Below are 23,407 nucleotides of genomic sequence, written 5' to 3'. Positions count from 1 at the left end.
TTTAGGGGCAAAAAACAGAACATTTGAATTTCTGTGTTGAAATTTGACGTTATGAGTTTGTGAAGCTTGAAGAGATAAAATGGTGATCTCTTACCTTACTGTGGAACTTGTCTCTCTTTGGGATGAGCTTGTTTTTTTCACACCATGCTTGGTAAACGAAATGTGAGCCTGACCCTTTTGTGGGGTTGTTGGATCTTCTGGTACATATTCCAGTATATGTGGACTGTCCTCATTGCGCCTAATGTATCCCTTATTGATAAGATGCATAACACATGACAGGACATCTGTATTGCTACAACTGAAGAGTATCATACGTGGCACTTTCTTGGAGTCTTGACAATGGCATGTATCAATAACCTGAAGCAAAGATAAGTGATCACAAATGAGGTAGCAAAAAGGATGATGCAGCTGGAGACCTGTCTGTAAGTTACACCAAAAGACTTCAGCTAAAATAAAAATACAATTACATTTGCAGACAGAGGTCTATGCTACACAGTAAGAGTAATATCCTCCAGATGCTACAGTAAGGTTTCTTGAAGAATTTTGAAATTCAGTGTAGGATGTTAAGAACTGTATACAAAACGGAGAGGCTAAGCAGTGCAAGTTGAACACTAAAAAGATTCTGTAATGGAAAACACCAAAGATGTCTGCCACTAAAAAAAAAAGTTTTAAGACTTTACACAACATGCAGCTACATAAAAATAAAAGTGGCAGCACTAGTATTTTCCAATATATACGGACACCACTCAGCAAACATGTGTGTGCGTTAATATATTATTTGATCCAAAGAAGGTACACATGTATAATCTAGACTTAGAGACTCTATGGGTGTACAAAAACAAACATTTAAAGTTTAAAAAAAAAAAAAAAAGTAGGTACTATAATAATAATAAAGTTATTTGCTTCAACAATCCTCACACGTGTTTCTACCTTAAAAACCAGGTTATCAATGTGCAGTTCCTTTTCGGCTTTCATGATTTGGACAATAAGGCAGTAGATGAAGTTCCTCTTCCTCTCCAGCGTATAGGCAGCATCTTCATTTACATTCAAGTAGGTCTGCTGGGGAAGCAGGCACATGTGTGTCTGCCTGTTGGACTCCATTGCTGAAGTCTCTGTATCCAGTTTTAAGATCCCTGCATATGGAAATTAAAGCTGCAGTTTAGCCAAAATTTGAGATTAAGCCACTAATTTTCTTATAAAAAATACCTACTGGTATTCAGAACCTATAAGTTTTTATTTTAGGTTAAATTGTTTTTCCATATTTTAGAAACAGGCCCAGAGCATGTACTAATACAACCCTTATGGCAAAAAAAAAAACTTAGAAGACTAAAGTACAGATAGTATACTTTGTCTAGTTTTTAAACCTGGAACTGCTCTGCACATGCATTTCCCTTTGTTAGTTTGCAACATTTTCCCCATCACTATGCTTGCAATTATTTGTATTCTCTTTCTTTAGAATAAAAAGAGCAGGAATAAACAACATAACAAATGAGATGCAAATCAAATATAATATAAAGAACTCTCCCCCACTTTATGTATTTTTTATGAAAGATTAGATTTTAGTGAATTTTTAGTAAGTTCAGAACCTTATAGCTCTTAAACTGCTTTGAATAACATGACATTTTTTGCTTTGTTTGAAAACAGGTATACAGTACTTTCTTCTCAATTAAGATAAAATATTTTACGCAACATAGCTTTTTGAAGCCCAAAAACTGAAATTTTTAACAAATTTTAGGGTGGTTATCTCATGAAGATAACCAATTTAACATATCAGTTTTTTCAATACAAGTAGCACCCATGCATAATCATTTCAGTATAAAAACTGGCTTGTTACTCCATACCCTTCACTCTGTGTTTTAATAGTCAAAAGCAGTAAAAATGCAGTTTAACAAAGCACTATTTTAGAGCTTTCCAGTGAGCTATAGCTGAGCCATGTTAGTAGGGCAGGAAAAGAATTACAGCTCAAAAGAAAACATTACAACTTATCAATTCTATGCTGCATGTGGTTAAGAAAAGTGCCTATTATCTTGAGGGGAACCGTTTTTTAGAATAAAAAAAAAATCTGAACTCTAGAAGGTAAATGCAATTCATATGAAGTTTCATGTGCAAGATTCAAAACTGGTAATGCAAAAAGCTTTTTTTGTTTTTTGAAAATTTGTTGAATTAAACTTGAATAACCCTTTCTTTAAGAATTGTACCTGTAGGCAGGCGTTTTTCCAGCCATAAGGGTATAAGACAAGATTTCACATTTAAATTTAATACAACTGACTCAGATGTTTTTCTTACCACTGGAAAGGTCCTGTGAAGTATTGGCCTGCAGAAGAATTCCTTTCTCTATTAATGGCTTCAGCGCATGACAAATCTGTGTCACAGACAAACCCGAAGACTGCAACAATGACTCAACAGAAACCTCCTTTAAGAACGAACAAACCAAAACAAAAAAAAAATATATATATTTAAAGATTAAAACATAAATCTCGATATTTCATCTAATTCTCTATATCCTAATCAGCTTCATTGCTTCTCATATGTTATTATCTTATTTGAACTTTCTTAAAGAATTTTTTTTTATTCTTATAGTGGTCTTGTGTGGGTTGTGCTTTATGTACGCAACCATTGCAGATGGGGGGGGGGGGGGAGTTGTGGTGATGCAAAACCAAAAAATATGCAAGTTATGATCTAGTCAGTGAATACATAAATAATCCCACTTTGCTGACACAGGTGTCTCTACACACATTTCACACCTTCTCACTTCTTTCCCAAAGTCCTTAAGAGACATGCGCATTCGTCACAACAATTTGTTGAATAGAACACTATTTCCATACCATCTCTTATAAACTAAAGTGAAGCTCTATGCCTTCTGGCTGAGTATTTAGCAAATGAAAAGCGTACTTTCTTTCAGTATGTACTTGTCTTTACAGTGAAACTTTATTTTGTTACAGATTTAACCCCAAGCAGTACCTGTTTTCCAAGAAGCTGATCTCAACCCCCCTGACCCCAACCTCATTTTCTGCAAGCAGTCTAAAGCATCTATCTGCTTGGTTGTCTTTTTCCAAGCAGCTTGGAGTAGAATGTCATCTCATCTCTGTCAGGGGTCATTGCAGAGCACTCATAATAGATTCTCTGCGAGCCAAGAAATCTAGGATGGACTTCCATATACTATCACAGAACATATCACTATCCACCAAATGAAAACATATCCAGGAGATGGATTCCATTAGCCTTAAAAATCACTTAGTATTTTTATAAAGATTTAAAACTGTACTTAAAAAATGTCCCCTTAAATTGAAGTAACACTAGCCAGGTTTCCATCCAAGGAGTTTTTGCGAAAAAATATTTAGCGCTTCAATTTTTTTACCGATATAGCTGATGGAAATGCTAATTATCGATAAAATGTTGTACATGTCGACATAATATTTTTCCGTTTAACTTTAGCGCATAAATTCCATATCGATACTTCAGATGTCGCAAAAACTACATTGGAAACAGTTTTTGTCGGATAAAAGGGCTTTAACGCAAATAAATGTGTCACATTTTCATCACGTGCAATCAAAACGAGAATGGCGGAGCGGCTCGCATGGTCTGATGAAGAGAGTTTTTTTTTTGATTAAACGTCGTTATTTTGTATTAATTCAAATTTAAGTTTTAATTAAAAACCTTAAGGGAAGCAGGTTAATTCAGTTGTTATCGCACTGTGCAGGGATGTTGAAAGGTAGGCTCACCTGTACAGATCCGATGCTGCAAACACAGCTGCATCATGGGCACTTCCAGGAGTGCCAACGCAAATGTCTCGTATCATGCACCTGTCATCAACAAGGGCCTGGAGAACAATAGATGGCCACCCTTTGCGATTAATGTAATCGCGGTAGCCTTCCGTCGGGGGAAGAATAGGCACATGTGTGCCATCCAGCGCACCGTAAATCTGTGGCACAAGATGCACCAAGGAATTGCGGTATGCAATTTCATTGGCCTCCGCTACAGTCGGAAGTCTGATATAACGCCGCATTAATTTTTCTTTAATAGCGGTGCACACAGCATATACACATCGATGGACGGTAGTTTTACTAACCCCGAAAGTTTCTCCAACTACTCTATACTCGGCGCAGGTTGCCAGCTTGTAAAGGGCGATGGCAATCCGCTTTTGGGTTGGAACCGGTGGTCGGTGGCAACCTGTGATGGGCGCAACATCAGAACTGATGAATCCACACAACATCTCAAACGTCGGCCGTGTCATTATAAAATGATGCAGCCAGAGATTTTCTGTTAAGTGTCTCTCCACCACCTCCTCCCAGAAGGTCTTATTCCGTCGTCTCTCCCATACCCGTGGGTTTCGTCGCACTGGGGTACTTTCTTCGAGCTCTAGGGCTATCAGACAAGCAACTGCTTCATTCTGCTGTCGTCTTCGGATATTATGTACAATTCCAATTATTTGTGAAACTGAAATAACAGTAAGCTGGCAAATTTCAAAAAACTGTCTGAATAATCTCTCCATTTCTTTGTTTCTTTGTTTAGTGGAGGGGGTGTAACGTGGAAAACAAAAGGTAGATAATTTGCGACATACACAAAATTATGTATGGAAACGGCTCAAAGGCAGATTTTTTTCGCGATACAACAAAAGTTATGTGACAGTTCGTTTTGGGGGGGATGACGTCATCACGCACACCATTTTATCGATAAAAAGCCAGTTTGATGGAAACAGGCTGGAGACAGCAAATTTCGCACATTTTTTTAACGTATATTCTGTTTGTCAATAACAAAACGTCGCAAAAAACTGGATGGAAACTTAGCTACTGATAAAGATATTGTTATCCACTAAATGAAAAAAAAAATTAAATTAAAAAAAAATAGTGCAAACAAAAACAAACTAAGTGGCATTTTTTCTACAGGGATCATCAGTCAAAGACTCTTTACAAGTACAGAATTATAGGTTTATAATGAGGCTAAAGGAGGGTTAAATGACTTGTTCAAAGTCACACAGTGAGTCACAGGCAGGAACTCGTCCACCAACAGATTAAAGTATTAACCACTACACTTGGTTGAGGGTTTAAACAAGTAGTTTTGCAGCATTCAAGTTTTTCAAGTACAGAACACTAATTCCAGAGGGACAAGGACCTTCTTCAGCATGTGAAAAGTACAAAGCTTATAAATATTTGATGTTTACTGTAAAATTTTCCAGATTTGTGGTGTAAAATTAAAATTATACATGGATTAGAATATATGTTTTTTAAATCATAATCTTTAAACTATTTACTCTGTTGAAACTGGCAAATCAAGAAAGCAAGAAATGGAAAAGGCTTACATTTTTTTCATTGAAATGTAACAAAATAAACATCTGCAGTGTTGAAACATACAGGGTAAGATGACCATATTGTAGCTCAGCATGACCCAGCCATGTCCACTGCAAACAGCGGGGTTTTGAATGTGTCAAGCTATACATATTCTGACCTGAAAAGGAGAAAAATAGTTCCATATAGAAATGTTTATGCCTTAAAACCATTCTATTACCAAAGTATGTATCTGTTAATGTTATTTTAACTGAAGATATTTTAAAGTGTGCTCCACTGAAAATAAAACTAGATCATGAATTATATATTTAGATTTTAAATATCAGCAGAAAAATGTTTGTTGACCAATAAGTTACAAGAGTAGTCCATCTCTAAAAGAGTCAAAATACAGAACAAAAAAAGGGGGAAATGGGTCTTAGCAAAAATGTTATTATATATATATATATATATATATATATATATATATATATATATATAGTGGTGTGAAAAACTGCCCCCTTCCTGATTTCTTATTCTTTTGCATGTTTGTCACACAAAATGTTTCTGATCATCAAACACATTTAACCATTAGTCAAATATAACACAAGTAAACACAAAATGCAGTTTTTAAATGATGGTGTTTATTATTTAGGGAGAAAAAAAATCCAAACCTACATGGCCCTGTGTGAAAAAGTAATTGCCCCCTTGTTAAAAAAATAACCTAACTGTGGTGTATCACACCTGAGTTCAATTTCCGTAGCCACCCCCAGGCCTGATTACTGCCACACCTGTTTCAATCAAGAAATCACTTAAATAGGAGCTGCCTGACACATAGAAGTAGACCAAAAGCACCTCAAAAGCTAGACATCATGCCAAGATCCAAAGAAATTCAGGAACAAATGAGGACAGAAGTAATTGAGATCTATCAGTCTGGTAAAGGTTATAAAGCCATTTCTAAAGCTTTGGGACTCCAGCGAACCACAGTGAGAGCCATTATCCACAAATGGCAAAAACATGGAACAGTGGTGAACCTTCCCAGGAGTGGCCGGCCGACCAAAATTACCCCAAGAGCGCAGAGACGACTCATCCGAGAGGTCACAAAAGACCCCAGGACAACGTCTAAAGAACTGCAGGCCTCACTTGCCTCAATTAAGGTCAGTGTTCACGACTCCACCATAAGAAAGAGACGGCAAAAACGGCCTGCATGGCAGATTTCCAAGACGCAAACCACTGTTAAGCAAAAAGAACATTAGGGCTCGTCTCAATTTTGCTAAGAAACATCTCAATGATTGCCAAGACTTTTGGGAAAATACCTTGTGGACTGATGAGTCAAAAGTTGAACTTTTTGGAAGGCAAATGTCCCGTTACATCTGGCGTAAAAGGAACACAGCATTTCAGAAAAAGAACATCATACCAACAGTAAAATATGGTGGTGGTAGTGTGATGGTCTGGGGTTGTTTTGCTGCTTCAGGACCTGGAAGGCTTGCTGTGATAGATGGAACCATGAATTCTACTGTCTACCAAAAAATCCTGAAGGAGAATGTCCGGCCATCTGTTCGTCAACTCAAGCTGAAGCGATCTTGGGTGCTGCAACAGGACAATGACCCAAAACACACCAGCAAATCCACCTCTGAATGGCTGAAGAAAAACAAAATGAAGACTTTGGAGTGGCCTAGTCAAAGTCCTGACCTGAATCCAATTGAGATGCTATGGCATGACCTTAAAAAGGCGGTTCATGCTAGAAAACCCTCAAATAAAGCTGAATTACAACAATTTTGCAAAGATGAGTGGGCCAAAATTCCTCCAGAGCGCTGTAAAAGACTCATTGCAAGTTATCGCAAACGCTTGATTGCAGTTATTGCTGCTAAGGGTGGCCCAACCAGTTATTAGGTTCAGGGGGCAATTACTTTTTCACACAGGGCCATGTAGGTTTGGATTTTTTTTTCTCCCTAAATAATAAAAACCACCATTGTGTTATATTTGACTAATGGTTAAATGTGTTTGATGATCAGAAACATTTTGTGTGACAAACATGCAAAAGAATAAGAAATCAGGAAGGGGGCAAATAGTTTTTCACACCACTGTATAATATATATATATATATATATATATATACACACACACACACACATATATATATATACACATACACACACACATATATACACACACACACATATACACATACATACATATATATATATATATATATATATATATATATATATTATAGCGCCCTCCACAATTATTGGCACCCCTGGTTAAGATGTGTTCTTAAGCTTCTAATAAATTATTTTTGCCCCAAAAAATATAGGCTCACAACACAAAAAAAAATTCTACCTTTAATTGAAGAGCATTTATTCATTTAGGAACAAAATCCCACATTAAGAAATAATTTTTTTTACATGAAATCATGTGTGCCACAATTACTGGCACCCCTAACAACTCCTATAAAATAAATGTAATTGAAGCATTTTTGTAATTTTTAGTTTAGTTTTTAAAGTTTATCACATTAAGTTGGAACTTTTAATTAGTAATTAGTGACTCCCTGTGTCCCTGGGGTATAAATATCACGTGACACAGAGTTCTATTGCTCTTAGCCACTCTTCCACATGGGAAAGACGAGAGAACATGCCGTTCAAGTAAGGCAGATGTGTGTCGACCTTCATAAGTCAGATAATGGCTAACACGCCTAAACCTGCCTGTATCTACGGTCAGAGGAATAATAAAGAAGAGTAAAACAACGGGAACAGTGACAAACAAGGCTGGACGAGGACCCACGTTTATCTTGCCACCACGCACAGTGAGGAGGATGGTAAGAGAAGTAAAACATTTTCCAAAGTTCACTGTTAGAGAACTGCACCAAAGAGTGGTATCTTGGGGTCACAAAGTCTCCATGACAACCACAAGACACTATCTCCATGCCAACAAGCTGTTTGGGAGACATGCAAAGAAAAAGCCTTTTCTCACCTCCAATCACAAACGTAAACGTCTGGAGTATGCTAAGCGGTACTGGGGCTTCAACTGGGACCGTGTGCTTTGGTCAGATGAGACTAAAATTGAGCTTTTTGGCAACAAACATTCTAAGTGGGTCTGGCGTGAATCCAAGAATGAGTATGCGGAAAAGCACCTCATACCCACTGTAAAGTATGGTGGAGGATCTGTGATTTTTGTGGGGCTGTTTCTCTTCCAAAAGACCTGGGAACCTTGTTAGGGTGCATGGCATTATGAACTCCTTGAAATGCCAGGACATTTTAAATCAAAATCTGGTGGCCTCTGCCAGAAAGCTGAAGAAGGGTTGTCATTGGGTCTTCCAGCAGGATAATGACCCTAAACATATGGCAAAATCTACACAAAAATGGCTCAGAAAACACAAAATCAAGCTCCTTCCATGGCCATCTCAGTCCCCAGACCTCAACCCCATTGAAAACCTGTGGGGTGAGCTGAAGAGGAGAGTGCCTAAGAAAGGACCCAGGACTCTGGACGATCTAGAAAGACTGTGCAAAGAGGAATGGTCAAAAATCCCTGTCTCTGTATTCTCCAACCTTGTGAAATGTTATTGGAGAAGATTAAGTGCCGTGTTGTTGGCAAAAGGGGGTTGTACGAAATATTAACAGCAAGGGTGCCAATAATTGTGGCACACAATTTCATGTAAAAAATGTATTTCTTAATGTGGATTTTTTTTCCCCCCAATGAATAAACATACTTCAATTAAAGGTTGGATTTTTCTCTTTTTGTGTTGTGAGCCTTTATTTTTTGGGAAAAAAGAAACAATTTATTAGAAGCCTAATAACACATCTTAACCAGGGATGCCAATAATTGTGGAGGGCGTTATATACACACACACACACACACACACACACACACACATATACACATTCATACAAAAATACACACATAAACACACTGCATATATGGTAAAAATTACATTAATATTTCCATCATAAGGGATATGTTAATAAAATTACTAAGTAAAACCCTCATCCTTCATATCACAGAAGATTTTAAGTGTATGCTGACAGAATCAAGTGAAAAGCAGTTTAAAGGTACAAAACATTCACTCTCAAACCAGACCAGTTTAGAGTTACAAATTAACCTAACAAGGATATTTACAGGATGTAGGAGGAAATTAAATTCATTCAGAGAAAAACAAAAACACAGGGATGAACACTGCCTGCTAAGTCTACACACAGAGTTTGGACTGGGATTCAAACCCAGTGTCCATCAATGAAGAGGCAATTGCTCTAATTACTGTGTCATCTTATTAGCATTAGATAAAAAAAAATAAAATAAAAAAAACTATGGCTTAAAATCTTTTTTTAAACCAAGGTAAACATATAAAATGTTTTCATGATCACATAATTCCAAACTATGTATAGTATACTCAATTAAAGGTACATGTTTTTCTATACAAGTATGAGTACTTGACATCAATTTTCTCTTTGTATTAAAATGTTTAACTTTTGTGTTTGTTCGCTCCATTTGCAAATACAGCAGATCATGTCCACCTTTGACAGCTTATACAATTCACCCGGCCAGTAACTTGATTAAATTATGGCCACATAAACCTTGATTAACTTGTTTTCTTGACTCTAAACATGGAAATGGCCTGAGGTCTTTCTGTAACTCCTATTGCTACTCAATCAGTAAGGCAGTGTTAAAGAAAAAAGACATTTTATGTGTCAAATACAATTAGTTCCTTTAACATATTGCACTCAGAATTAAAAAACAACCTGAACAGCTCAGGTCTATTTCTCAATTAAGCAAATCTGTTACCAAAAACAATATTTTATATATTTTGAGATTTAAGACTCACCATTAATCAAACAATTTCCAGTACTACAAGAAGTTAACTGAATGTGGGCAATTCTAAAAATCATAACTTACAATCTAGTCAATAAAATGCCATAAAAAATGCAGTATTTACAATTATTGAAGATGTAGTTACAAAAGATCAGCATGCTGAGGTAATGTTCTAATGCTTTTTGAAGAACTGACATATACAACAAAATTATTATAGAAATCATAATTACTCACTATTTGCATAAAATTCAGAAAATTCTTCAAGGTAACTACACAGTTGAGATGGAAAGTATTTGTCAGGACAGTCCAAATGGCAGAAAGCAGAAACAGTCCAGCACCGAGGAGAGAGAACTAATACTTTAACATCAATGTCACTCTCATCCATTGGACATGACAGCTGAACTTCCATCATCTAAACAACAAGAAAACTGAGTTGAAAACAAAAACATCCTAATATGCCTAGGAGGCAGGCAAAGAATCAATCATAAAGGAAAAAATCAAAACACCCTGTTATTCTGGACATTGTAAACGATTTTTAAAAATTATTACATAATTACACATTGCTGACACATGGCACACTTTTCCTGAAGGGCACCAACATTTTTTTTTTTGCTTTATATTACCGAGCTACACATCAAATTAGATTTGGTGAAGCAAACAAATAAACAAGAAAATAACTATATGTTAGACTAGTCTTTAAAACAGACAAACTCAGTAACCCAACCCAAAAAATCAAAAACAGCAACAAAAGAATAGGCATTAACGAATTCTTACCAAATTCTCAAAATGTTCTGGACCATTTGTTAGAGAGAAAAATCTGATTTTTCTTTTTCTAGTTTTAGTTAATAATTCATTCCATTGAGTTATGAAGGATGTAAAAATAAGTCCCAATTCTCTCCTATGACTGTCACTTACCTCTTCATTTGTGTCTTGCAGAATTTTGTCCAGCTGTTGCAACCTATATAGATGAAATTCCTGCTGCAGTTCTTCAGACTCGCGTAGATTTTTCAACATCTGCTGAGGCAGCCGGTTGGGAAAACATGTCCCTATTTGCTCAATCACTGCACTCTCCAACCACACCTTTCCACGGCCCAAAAGTCTATCACCCAGGTAGTACCTATAAATAAGGGTTGCACAAAAGAAACTACATTAACTCATGACATGGCCTTATACAGTACTCCTACAGAATCTAGTTTTATAAAAAATACCGAGTTATAGCACTGCATTAGTATCAGCATGAGAAAAAACAAAAACAGCAAGTAATTATTATTATTATTATTATTATTACTTATTATTTGGCTGGCACATTAATCGAAGATGACTTATGACATTTGAGGTAACAACTGGTTACATTTCTTTTGTTGTCCCAAACAAAAGGGAAGGTGAAGTAACTTGTGCATGATCACAAAGTGTCAGAAATAGGATTTGAACCCACACCCTCAGGATTTCAAGTCCAAAGCCTCAACCACATTTCTTTCTAATCGGAAAACACTGACATTAAAATAAAATGCATTTTGACCTCTCTGACAAGCCAAAAATTAAAATGATTAGATCATCCATCTAAGGCTTCTTGTGAATTAAAATGTATTTAGTTTGTGGTTGTGCTATAGCTGGCATTTTTCATAAATCTCCACAAATGTACATTATCAATGAAGAAGGTTTTCTTGCTATTTTGGTTGAAAGATATTAAACAGATTAAATTAACAAAATCATTCTCCTAGTTATATTAATTTCAAGGTCAAGTTCCTGATTATCAACCATGGTAAACAGTGCCGCTTCATGTGTCCAGTGTCCTGGGATTGAATCTTGCTCTTGGTTATGGTCCGAATAAGTTTGTGCCTTCTCCTCATGCATATGACAGTTTTCCTTTGGATATTTCCAGTGTTCCTCCTATATCCCTAAAGACTTGCTTATTAGGTGAACGGGTAATTGTAAATTGGCCTTATGTGCGTGTCAGTCTGCTGCCTTGCTCGAAACACTGCCAAGATAGGCTCAGGTTCCCCAATGACTCTTAACTGGACTGAGTGGGTTAGAGAATATTACAATTATGTAAATTTCTTACACAAGAAAATAAACTATTGATAAATAAAACAGGTGAGGCAATTATAGGATTCTGACTAATACAGAGCAAGATGCAGACAATGTACACATATTTTAAGAATACTCACTACAATGTTAATACATTTATCTTACAAAATCAACACATTTTCGCAAATCACTGGAATAATCACCTGTAAAAGTGTTCAAAGGTGTTGCCTAACTCAAGGCCTGAAAGGAATAGTACTGGCTCCAGGAATTGCTGAAGTTGGTTCAGTGCCTCAACATTTCCAGTGTCAGCCCCACTCTCTTGAATCATTAGATCAATGTACTGGGCAAACCTTTCACTGACCTGTAGGCATATAGATAAAGTAACATCTTTATTTTTATATTTATATGTTATGTCTATTAAATGTTTAAAGAAACAGACTGAATGGTGTATATTGACATTTGATTACATAGGTTCCCTATACACAGCATATTTACTAGGAAAAAAATTATAATGCAAGGATGCACAATAAGGTCACAACATAAAATCAGGGTTTGGAAAACATTTTATAAAAACATAAAAACTTTACTAGCAGTGTGCCAGTAGGTCATGTATTTTATTTATTCCAAGAACTACCTAAAAACATACAGAGAATAGACAAATGCTGCCAAGGTTGGTGTTTTAATCAATTTCTTTTAATTTAAAAAAAACTGAGCATATGTTTATTTAAACATAATTATTATTAATATTATTATTTAAAATGTTTATTTAATCACTTAATTACCAACAGCAGCCTACAAAGTTTAAGTGTTAAGTGATTTTTCTTTTACTTAAGATAAAAATGTACAATTTTTAAATGAACACTTGTTTGCAAGCAGAAGCCTATAAATAACAAAGTGCTGCAAGATGTAATTGCTTCTTAAAAAAAAAAAAAAAAAAAACAGAGGACACACACACACTCTCTAAGGGCACTCAAAATAATTCAGTTACATATAAAATGCAGGCAAAATGTCCAGCCCTTCTTGACTATGTGTGTGAAGACTTAAAAGTGCATATACAAAAATCTTTCACAAATTGTATAAAAGAAAAAGAAAAACGTACATGCATTGCAGTAAGGATGGTAAGCTGAAGCAGAGCAGCAGAAAACCCCTGCCTCAGAGCTATAACAAATGCAGTCTGTTGTCCAAAGAGCTCCTCCATGGCATTCTTCAGACGCAGATACATATTACGGTACCGTTGCACAAAGTCATCCATGCTGCAGGCAGAATCAAGGAATTTCTTAACCTGAGTTTAAATAAAACAAACACCAGTAGTTATTTGGAGTAAGACATGCTCAATAAATAAATAAAATGAATGAATTAATGAATTCCCTCTGGACTCTGAAGTTCATGAAGTCAACAAATGCAATCCATAAATATGCAAAAGATGATGCATGTTAAAACGGTAACATGTTGACACAGCATTGTTATATATTGTGCATGGTCTATGCTTGTGCAGGGTAAGATTACAAGATAGATTAAGTAACGATAAAGATATCATTAAGCATATATCATTCAAACGAGTACTTTAAATTTGTACACACGGAAAATACTATTCATACTTGTATATGATTTTTATCCCAATGTGGAAGGGGCCCTAGTTGGAACCATATGCCATTTTTCTATGCTCAAGACAGAAGGTGAGTCTTTAACAGACCCTGTGGACGATGACTGGAATTGGCTTTCACCTCAAAGGGGCACAATGATCTGTAATTATACATTGGCCCCTAAAAAGGCCAGTGGTGGGACAGCCAAATACAGTGGTGGCCTATAGGTATTATATTAAGAATACCAAGAATACCATAGCTGACAGGTGTTAAACCGGAATCAAACTGATTTAATGTAATTTTACTGAGCTGAAGTTCAGGACTGCAAGTATGTCTGGGGCAATGGCCTCAGAAGTTTCAGAAGGCATTACTGAACCCCGGGAACTAAATTCAAAGATGTTCCAAGAGGTTATTTCAGTCTAGTGTTGAGATTAGAGAACAACTGGTGACAAAAACGTGACTCTGAAAAGCCAGAGGTGTAGTGAAAGAGAAAGAGAGAAAGGAATTGCAGGTACACAAGCAGACAAGGCAGTTTATACAGACAGATGGGTCACTGAAACCCTAGTATAGATAGTACTCACTCTGGCTTTACAGATTTTGTATATTTTGCATATTCTGTACCAATTGTCTCCTAATACCCTGTACCCTTCTGTTATTATTTTTTTAACTAAAACTTTCTTTTGTCTATTTTGTTTTTTTGACATTATTTCTAGGTTTAGGAATTTGATGGTGTCGACTATACAGTAATCTAAACCAGTAACAATCCAAAGAGCATTAGACAAATAAGATTATGTATTTAATACTAATAATCTACCTCAACAAAAAGGTCCTTACTAAATTTAGCTCAAATAATTCATCATTCTATTTTATAAAAATGAAGTATTTTTTTAACACAAATAGCATTTGATCCCTTCATAATTGCATATACAATCAAAATAAAGAGCTCATATCCAAATCCTATGAAAATATAGGTTTAGTTATCTAGAAGGTGGTGAAATAAGAAATGAATTTTCTATCTGACAGACAACATAGTGAATGTGCCATTATAAATAACACTAAGAATTTCTAAAATGAAAAAACGACACAGACACTCAATGAAAAGAATACTCAAACATAATAATGTATGAAACACTAAATAGTTAGATAAGAAACTGTGATACAAGTACATTTTGCATATTTAAAAACAGAAATAAATGATCCGATCTTTTGAACAACAAGATTAGTGAGAGGTACCTTATAGTTTACTTTGAAAGATTTCCCTACTGGTGATACACCATGGTTTATTGAATTAGTAATGCTATTGCAAATGCAATTTGTCACATCATTATAGTTTTTTTTTTTTAAATGTATACGTTTTACAAAAAACCTTTACCTGCAACTGCACCACACCTTGCCAACACTGGGCTATTCCTGCTATACTGCTGACTTGTTTTACTTTTGGTTTAGATAGTGTTGAGGAAGTAACTTCCTTATTCTTTCCATCCTTTCCATCTGTGGAAACACAAGAAAAATGTCACATAATAAGGTGCTTCTCTATCCACTCAAATCTTGTCCTTCAGAGCTTTGCAACCACTGAATAGAGAAGTTGTACTATATACTAATGGATGTACTGTAAAAGTGATGAGTTTCAAATATACAAGCTCATCTATAGTACTAGGGTGTTGTACCGTGTTAGCCATTATGAATGTAGAGAAAAGCCAAGCAAAATGACACCTTTTATTGGCTAACTAGAAAGATTACAATATGCAAGCTTTCGAGGCAACTCAGGCCCCTTCTTCAGGCAAGATGTAATACATCTTGCCTGAAGAAGGGGCCTGAGTTGCCTCGAAAGCTTGCATATTGTAATCTTTCTAGTTAGCCAATAAAAGGTGTCATTTTGCCAAGCTCATCTAGAAAGTTTTTGCTTCACAGCCTCATGATTATATATTCAAATGGAATTCACTTTAATTGTTTGAATGTTTTGTTCCCATAATTCCTGAATATTTAAATTAACCTGTTATGTATGTATACTAGGAGTTACAAAAAAGAAAACTTAAAATTTGCCTCTGTTCATAACTTCTGAAAATGATAGATATTTTTAATGAAAAAAGCTTGCTTATCTAAGCATAATTTTTATACTTCCTGATGTGTTAAATCCCCAAACATTTGGAGTCCTAAATGTTTACACCAAAATAAATTTTTAATATTTGCATTTTTAAATATGATAAAGAAATCTGCTGAAAATGAACTTGCAGTACGCATTATTATTAGTATGGATTTCTTTTGTCCGGATGAGTGGTTCTCAACCTTTTTTTCCCCACATTAACTGCGGTCTGTCACTCTAGTTTTTAACAAACCAATGGAGTCACACAATAAGAAATCCACCTTTCCTTGAAAAGGCCATTAAATGTTAACCTTACACAAAAAACACACATATTTTATACCTGGTAATGAAATTAATAATTGTTTAGGAATTTTTAAGATCACATCCTTATTTAAAAAAAAAAACACTGAAGAAAGATGCATGAACACCTTTTTACAACTAGTAAGAATAAACTTAACATCCCTTTTATTTAATAAATAATTAAAAATAACCTCCATAATTTACAAGGACAACTTTCTGAATGATTAACTTTTCATAAATAAAAATACTCGTATTAGTGATCTTCCTGATGCTATCTAAAGTTGATTAATTTTTTATAGTCAGGAGATAGTTCTAATAAACTGATTTGGCAGACCTACAAATTACATGTAATGTAGTGGTAAACATATGCTAAACAAAAACACATTGAGGAATGACCAATGCTAATCATTTGTGATTGTGTGACATTAACATGCAGCAGTTGGCTCGAAATGTATATTCAAATGAGGAGGGCTGCAGGTTGAGGACCCCTGGTCTAGATTATGTGGAAAACATGTTTTATTTATTTATATGCAGACTGACTCTCCAGCATACCTTCGTATGCCCTGTTGAAGACCAACTAGCAAAAGGATGTTAGTAGCATTTTAATGATTTTGTGTGCATGAACTTAGTCCCTCAATATACCAGTTAGCGTTTCGGATGGAGCTTGTTAATTACATTTATTTTTGTCTTAGAAATGATTCACAAATTGAAAAATAAGGTTTACCAACTTCTCCTAATTTTACCCTGAAAAAGTTTTAAAAACTATGTTGTGTAAATAATCAAGTGTAACTGATCAAGAAGCATTCTAAATTTTTCTTTTTTTTTTCCCTAACAGAAACTATACCAAACTTGTTTAGACACACTTTAATAGCCCACTTATTGAGAGAAAACCCAATTTAAAAAATGTTATATACACCCTTAAAACACAGATTTCTCTGCCACTAACCAGGTTATTTGGCCATGTAAACCCTTAACTGGGTTGCAATTACAAATTCCATAGTCTGTGCATGTCTGTCTTTGCACATGCATCCAGCAGCCACAGTTAGAAAATGGTGGAAGTGCCCACAAATATAAATTTTCGGAGGCAAATGGTCAGGCAAATGCGTTATTCCTTCTTCTGGTTGAAATAATCAATATCAATGTTTCGGAAATCGATAAATATATGTTGAGGAGCTGAATGTACAGTGCTAAGATTAGCAGTATAATCTTGGAAGAAGAGCTGGGGGGAAATATGCTAAATGGAACATGTGTTGCATAAACCTCTTACTTTTTAAAGTAATGAGAATCCTAAAACAGTAATTATTTTATTGAATTAAAAATACTTGCATTATTATCATCCCAGGAGCAGTGGGTGTAAGGAAAGAAGCAAATGTACCAGTACGCTGCTGTCTAACAGGGCTCAATCATACAACCAAGCAGAAAAGTGTGCGCTGCATGCAATCCGGTAACAGACATCTATAAATAAAGTGTCAGTTTAGTTTTGATCCAGTTATTTATTATATATATTTTGAAACAGCGTAATCAGGTGGAGCAGTGGCTAGTGTTCATACCTTGAATCTTGGGGGATCAGGTAGTGGTTGGAAAAAGGATGGATGAATGAAGGACTAAACATATTTATAAAACACAAGAAGATGAACACATTTTATGTACTAAGCACTTTGTAACAAAGTACTTTTCTGTATATAATACTTGTAATTTTTTAAAAAAAAAATTTTTTTTTGAACTAGTGGCTATTATTTCACTGGGCGCCTTACTCTTGACTAACCTACATACAATTGGTGATGAGTAAAACATTCCTGCTTTCAATCAATTCTTACTTTTCTGAATGATTCACCTGGGCTTTTGATGATGGAAAACACAATATTACAGCAAACTGAATTCTTTTGAATTCAAAGAATTAGTATAAATAACAGGACTTTTATGTAAAATATAGTTTCTTCTGTAGCACATCTTGTAAAAATAGTAGGTTCAATCAAACTTGAATGTGATGCTTTGATCTGTAATCTGGTACCATCGTAAAATTTGGGAGGGTTTAGATAAAAAGCAATATACACTGAATCATGGTTTAATTTAACTTATTATTGCATATAGCACTGATGTTTACAGGCCACATATTTATGTGTCACAAGCAATGAATTCAACATTTTAAGCACTGTATAGAAAAGAACAGGTGAAAAAGACATTGTGAACTGTGTACAGTGTGTACCTCCTATATGTTCTGTCCATAGACAACCCCTTTATTGAGCTGTGCAAGCGTTTAAACTTACCAAAGCATGCAGTCACTCTCAGCCTGTGTTGGCTTAAAGTAGGCCAGTAAGCTGAACCAGCACTTCACTGTTTCTTCTTTGAGAAGTGGTGTGTAGCAGCACATTGTACTCTTGACCTTCATGGGGGCACCCCAGGTCTCCGCAATATTGCATGTATTTCACCACCAAGGGCCCCCAGTCCCCCACCCCCTTTGCAGTACAGGTATACAAGTGTGACCAACAATATAAGTATGGCATACATTAACTTAAATATGTTTTTGGAAAATTGATAGGTAACTTATTTATACTACATCAGATAAATATAATAAAAAGAAAGCAAAACATAAGCAGGTATTACGCCTGCACTGGTTAGCAAAGGTCTTAAAGCATTTTCACACTTGTGCATTTACCAAATTATTTCTAGAGCCTCATAATGCAGATAATAAGCAGCACACCAGTAACAAATATATTCTGTGACCTACATTCTTATCACCAAAGGGAAACACAATGAATTCAAAAGCAGTTACATACTGCGCGCCGCAAAGACAGAAGGAAACAAAGTATTCTTCATATGAGGGTATTTTTTCGACAGGAAAATGCAGAACACAGGAACTGCTCTTCATAATTTCCAGTAAATACGGCAGAGCGTACACATACCACAAGGGCCTCATGGAAAAACTGTACCCATGTCACCACTATTTCTAACACATCTTTACGACTGCAATTACCACAATTGCCATCCTTTTAGCTAAAGTGGGCAATACACTACCAGAACTATTGAATTACTTTTCAAATGGCTCAAAACAATTTTTGCATGTGACAGAAAATTACTTCAGTACTGTTTCTCCACTAGAGACATTAATCTAAACACAAAATGACAAGAGAATCACATGGAACTAAGCCTATAACCCCCACACCCCCATTTAAAAAAATAAAAAATAAAAAACATGGGAAATGTACATGAATTAGCTTGAGTCTCTGCATATGCATAGGTATGAGTCAGGCCTTATTGTTTCATGTGAAAATGTAGCATTAAGTTTCAGGCATAGCAACCTTAAACTAAAATTTAAAGCATCAGCAATATTTGTCCTAAAACATGGATGCATCATAATCTGTCGGTACATAGAATTTTTAAGACAACCATATTAAAAAATGTAGATGAAAGAGTTCAGGCAATTTTGCCCAACACAACTATATTGCACAAGTAAACCAGTGGAAATTCAGCAGCAAAGAATTTAATGAGTCACAGATTACTTTCAGGTCAGTCACAGGTAGCCACCCAAAGGCAGCCATTTTGTTAATTGCATGGACGTCATCATCAAAACTAGTCTAGCATAACTAAAGAGGCTCCTTCCTTTTTTTTTTTTTTAAAGGCGCTTAACTCTGTTCAATCCAGTGAAATTAAGGGAACACCTACATCACACAACAAATCTTGATGAACTGAGTAATACAGTGTAATTTGTTGAGAACAAAATGATGTAACAACAGTCAATGGAAACCAAAATCACCATCCCATATAAGCCTGGATTCAACATCACACTGCAAATCAAGTTCAAAAATTGAAATCACAGGCCGATCCAACCTTACATGAAGTTCACCACGACAACTCATAATGTAACTCAATATTGTGTATGGTTCCCACGTGCCTGTATGCACTCCTGACAACGTCTGGGCATGTTCCCAATGAGACAGTGGATGGCGTCCTATGGGATCTCTTCCCAGACCTGAATTTGGGCATCAGTGAGCTCCTGGACAGTCTGTGGCACTACTTGGTGCCATTGGATGCACTGAAATGTAATGTCTCAGAGGTTCTCAATTGGTTTTTGTTCTGGGGAACGTGCAGGCCAGTCAATGGCATCAATGCCTTTGTCATCCAGGAACTGCCTACACAATCTGTCCACATGAGGCCAGGCACTGTCCTGCACCAGGATGAAACCAGGGCCCACTGTACTAGTGTAAGGTCCAACAATGGTTCTGAGGATTTCATCCCAGTAGTCAGCAGTCAGGGTACTGTTGCACAGTACATGGACGTCTGTGTGATCCTCCAAGGATATGCCTCCCCAAACCATCACTGACGCACTGCCAAACCAGACATGCTAGGTGATGTTGCATGTTGCATACTGTTTACCACAGAGTCTCCAGAATCTTTCAAGTCTGTCACACGTGCTTAGTATGATCCTGCTCTCATCTATAAAGAGAGCAGGGTGCCAGTGGTGGAGCTGCAAAATGTGGTATTGTCTGGGGAATGCCAATCGAGCTGCATGGTGATGGGCTGTGAGCAAAGGTCCCACTAGAGAATATCAGGTCCTCATACCACCCGCATGGAGTCTGTTTCTGACAATTTGGGCAGAAACATGCACACCAGTAGCCAGCTGGAGGTCATTTTGTAGCGCTCTGGCAGTTCTGTTTCTTCACAAACAAACGAGCAGATACCAGTCCTGCTGCTGGGTTTGATGCCCTTCTACTGTATGTCCCTGTCCAGCTCTCCTCATGTAATAGTCTCCTAGTATCTGCTCCATGCTTTTGACACTGTGCTGGGAGACACAGCAGACCTTTGTGCAATGGCACGTATGGATGTGCCATCGTGGAGGAGCCGGGCTACCTGTGCAAACTGCAGGTACCACCGCATGCTACAACTAGTGACAAGAACACTAGCAAAAGACAAAACTAGTAAAGAATCAGCCAGGAAGGAATAGCAGAGAAAAATTGTCTGTGGCCACCACCTATAAAACCATTCTCTTTTTGGGGGTTGTCTTGCTGTTGCCTCTCCAGTGCACCTGTTGTCACATTCATTTTCACCAAAGCAGGTGAAGTTGATTCACAATCACTGCTACCTAACTGGACAGAATAATACCCTGAAACTTAATTGACTGTGTTCCTGGTATTTATTTGAGCAGTGTACTTTCACAGTAAAATGAATGATTCTTAAGATTATGCACACAGTGGAAATGTTGTCTGGCTAATAATGAGCCACATTTGAATGTGTATAAGCTCCTTTTTTCAAGTAAAAGATCACTGGCCTATGATCTACGCACTCTGCAAAGTGTGTTAGAAACGGGACAAAGCCTTCACACTCTTTGCGGCCACCAAAGCTATGTGTTTTAAAGAGCTTGGTAACTATACTGGATGACTGAAGAACTGGTATGACACAGAAATGAATAAGATGTTTAAATTGAAAATGCCACTTGAAGCTAATAATAATATATGCCAAAGAAACAATACACATATGCTTACTTGACTTAAGAGGTGGTTTCAGGTCTTCTGTGTCGATTCTGCTAGTGTCCACATGCACCAAGAGATGTGTAAGACGTCTCACTCGAGAATTGAAAATTGCTGCCCGACTCTTACTTCTCTTGGCTGCATCAGAATTCTCCAAATATTCATTCAGCAGCCAGGATAGCGGGCTAATTTTAGTGTTATCTGTGAAAAGGCAGAGAGAACCTTTAAATTAAATTCTTGTGGAGAGAGACTCAATCCCCCCCATCCCCAAAAAAATGAACATCTGTTCTGTAAGGTTTAAAAAAATAACACTCTGGATCACCAAGATATACATTAGTCATGTATTATGAAACAATACATAGAATGAATTAAAATAGTAACTTATGTTACTTATGTTAGTTACTAGTTAACAGTAAACAAACATGCAATGTATAAAACCAGTTTTAAGTTTTTGACGCCCATACTGTATGTTCCTCAAAATATTTAAAAATTCATATTTGGGTTAAGTACAGAGGTTGTTGAAAGCCTTGATTTACTCTGTTCTGAGACAAGCATTTCACAGCTAAATGATATGCAACATTAGTATAGTGACAGTCTTACTGCAGAACCTTTCTTTTCATATTGAAATACATACATTCCCAACAATATAGCTACTGTACCTTTTCACTTGTAAAAATAGTGCAAGTAGCATGCAATGAGGAATTTCTAAAAACTCATTGATATCACGTATATTAAACCTGTAAAAGGAGCCCTAACCAAGTATTGAGAGCGCACATGGACATACTTATCGGTAGCCCAACTTTTCTGTATTAAAAATCATTTCTTTCTATTGGTCTTGTATAATATTCTAATTTTCTGAGGAACTGAATTTTGGGTTTTCAAACCCATTAGCTATAAGCCATAATCAGCAAAATGAAAAGAAATAAACGCTTGAAATATATCACTCTATGTGTAGTGAATCTATATAATATAGGAGTTTCAGTTTTTGAATTGAATTACTGAAATAAATTAACTTTTCGGTGATATTCTAATTTATTGAGATGCACCTGTACATGTACACAAGGTTTAATTTTGGGGTTCTGGGTTATTTAATTATAAAAGAAAAATATCAAAGGAGCTGATAAAGTGGACTCTTGTTACCCACCACTGATGCACTGCTGTTTTAAAATATAGTTAATATCTGCCCATGCTAATCACTTATTTAAACTGATACATATGTAATTTTAGACCCACTCAAGGATTCTTTATATGTGTGTTTATAACTAGTACAAACCAACAACATTGATTACGGCAATGCACTCAACTACCTGAGACTGTGATGCTTTGTACTATGGGTGTGATCAAAGCCTCCCAGCAAGTTCGACCAAGAGCTTCAGAAGCCTCTGCATCAGGAAGGAACCTGTCAGCGAACATTTGCTCATGTCGGAGAGCACTATTTAGTCTGCAGCAAAAATAAAAATGAAATAAATTCAACCATTTTTCTCCATGACAACAGAGGCCACTCTACTAAAACAACTGAAACACATAAATTCACATATAATAGGGGAAATGATCTATATCACCAAACTTCTATCTTGTTATTAAATTAAATGAATAATCTTACTTGTTGAAAAGCTGCAAAAGCTGCATTTTGTCATCCAAAATCTCTTGGCACCAGGTGTGTGCTTTGGTTGTATAAAACAAATAAGTCCTACAACAAAGCTGTTCTTTAAAAACTGGCCAGAACGTTGGTTTGGGTCCCAAAACTTCAAATCCATGGACACCGTGTATCTATGCCTCCCTATGAGGAAAAAAATTATATATATATATATATATATATAGATATATATAGATATATATATAATATAGATATATAGTATATATATATATATATATATAGAT

At 36.0% G+C, this 23,407-nt stretch overlaps 1 protein-coding gene across 1 annotated transcript in view; it reads right to left on the bottom strand.

The window, feature by feature from the left end:
* The window catches only part of LOC114666296 (cullin-9), a 122,134-nt gene that overhangs the window by 16,993 nt on the left and 81,734 nt on the right, over positions 1-23,407 (bottom strand). Inside the window, 13 exon segments of the mRNA XM_028821121.2 lie at positions 95-357; positions 931-1,133; positions 2,287-2,413; positions 5,300-5,445; positions 10,302-10,479; positions 10,983-11,184; positions 12,299-12,456; positions 13,195-13,377; positions 15,051-15,169; positions 21,542-21,727; positions 22,834-22,967; positions 23,130-23,287; positions 23,289-23,306. Coding sequence (XP_028676954.1) covers positions 95-357; positions 931-1,133; positions 2,287-2,413; positions 5,300-5,445; positions 10,302-10,479; positions 10,983-11,184; positions 12,299-12,456; positions 13,195-13,377; positions 15,051-15,169; positions 21,542-21,727; positions 22,834-22,967; positions 23,130-23,287; positions 23,289-23,306 — 2,075 coding nt within the window.

The sequence above is a fragment of the Erpetoichthys calabaricus genome, chromosome 15 (genome assembly GCF_900747795.2).
Source record: "Erpetoichthys calabaricus chromosome 15, fErpCal1.3, whole genome shotgun sequence".
Classification (NCBI taxonomy): domain Eukaryota; kingdom Metazoa; phylum Chordata; class Cladistia; order Polypteriformes; family Polypteridae; genus Erpetoichthys; species Erpetoichthys calabaricus.
Note: the sequence above shows the minus strand (reverse complement) of the source record. Positions and strands in the feature narration are given on the sequence as shown.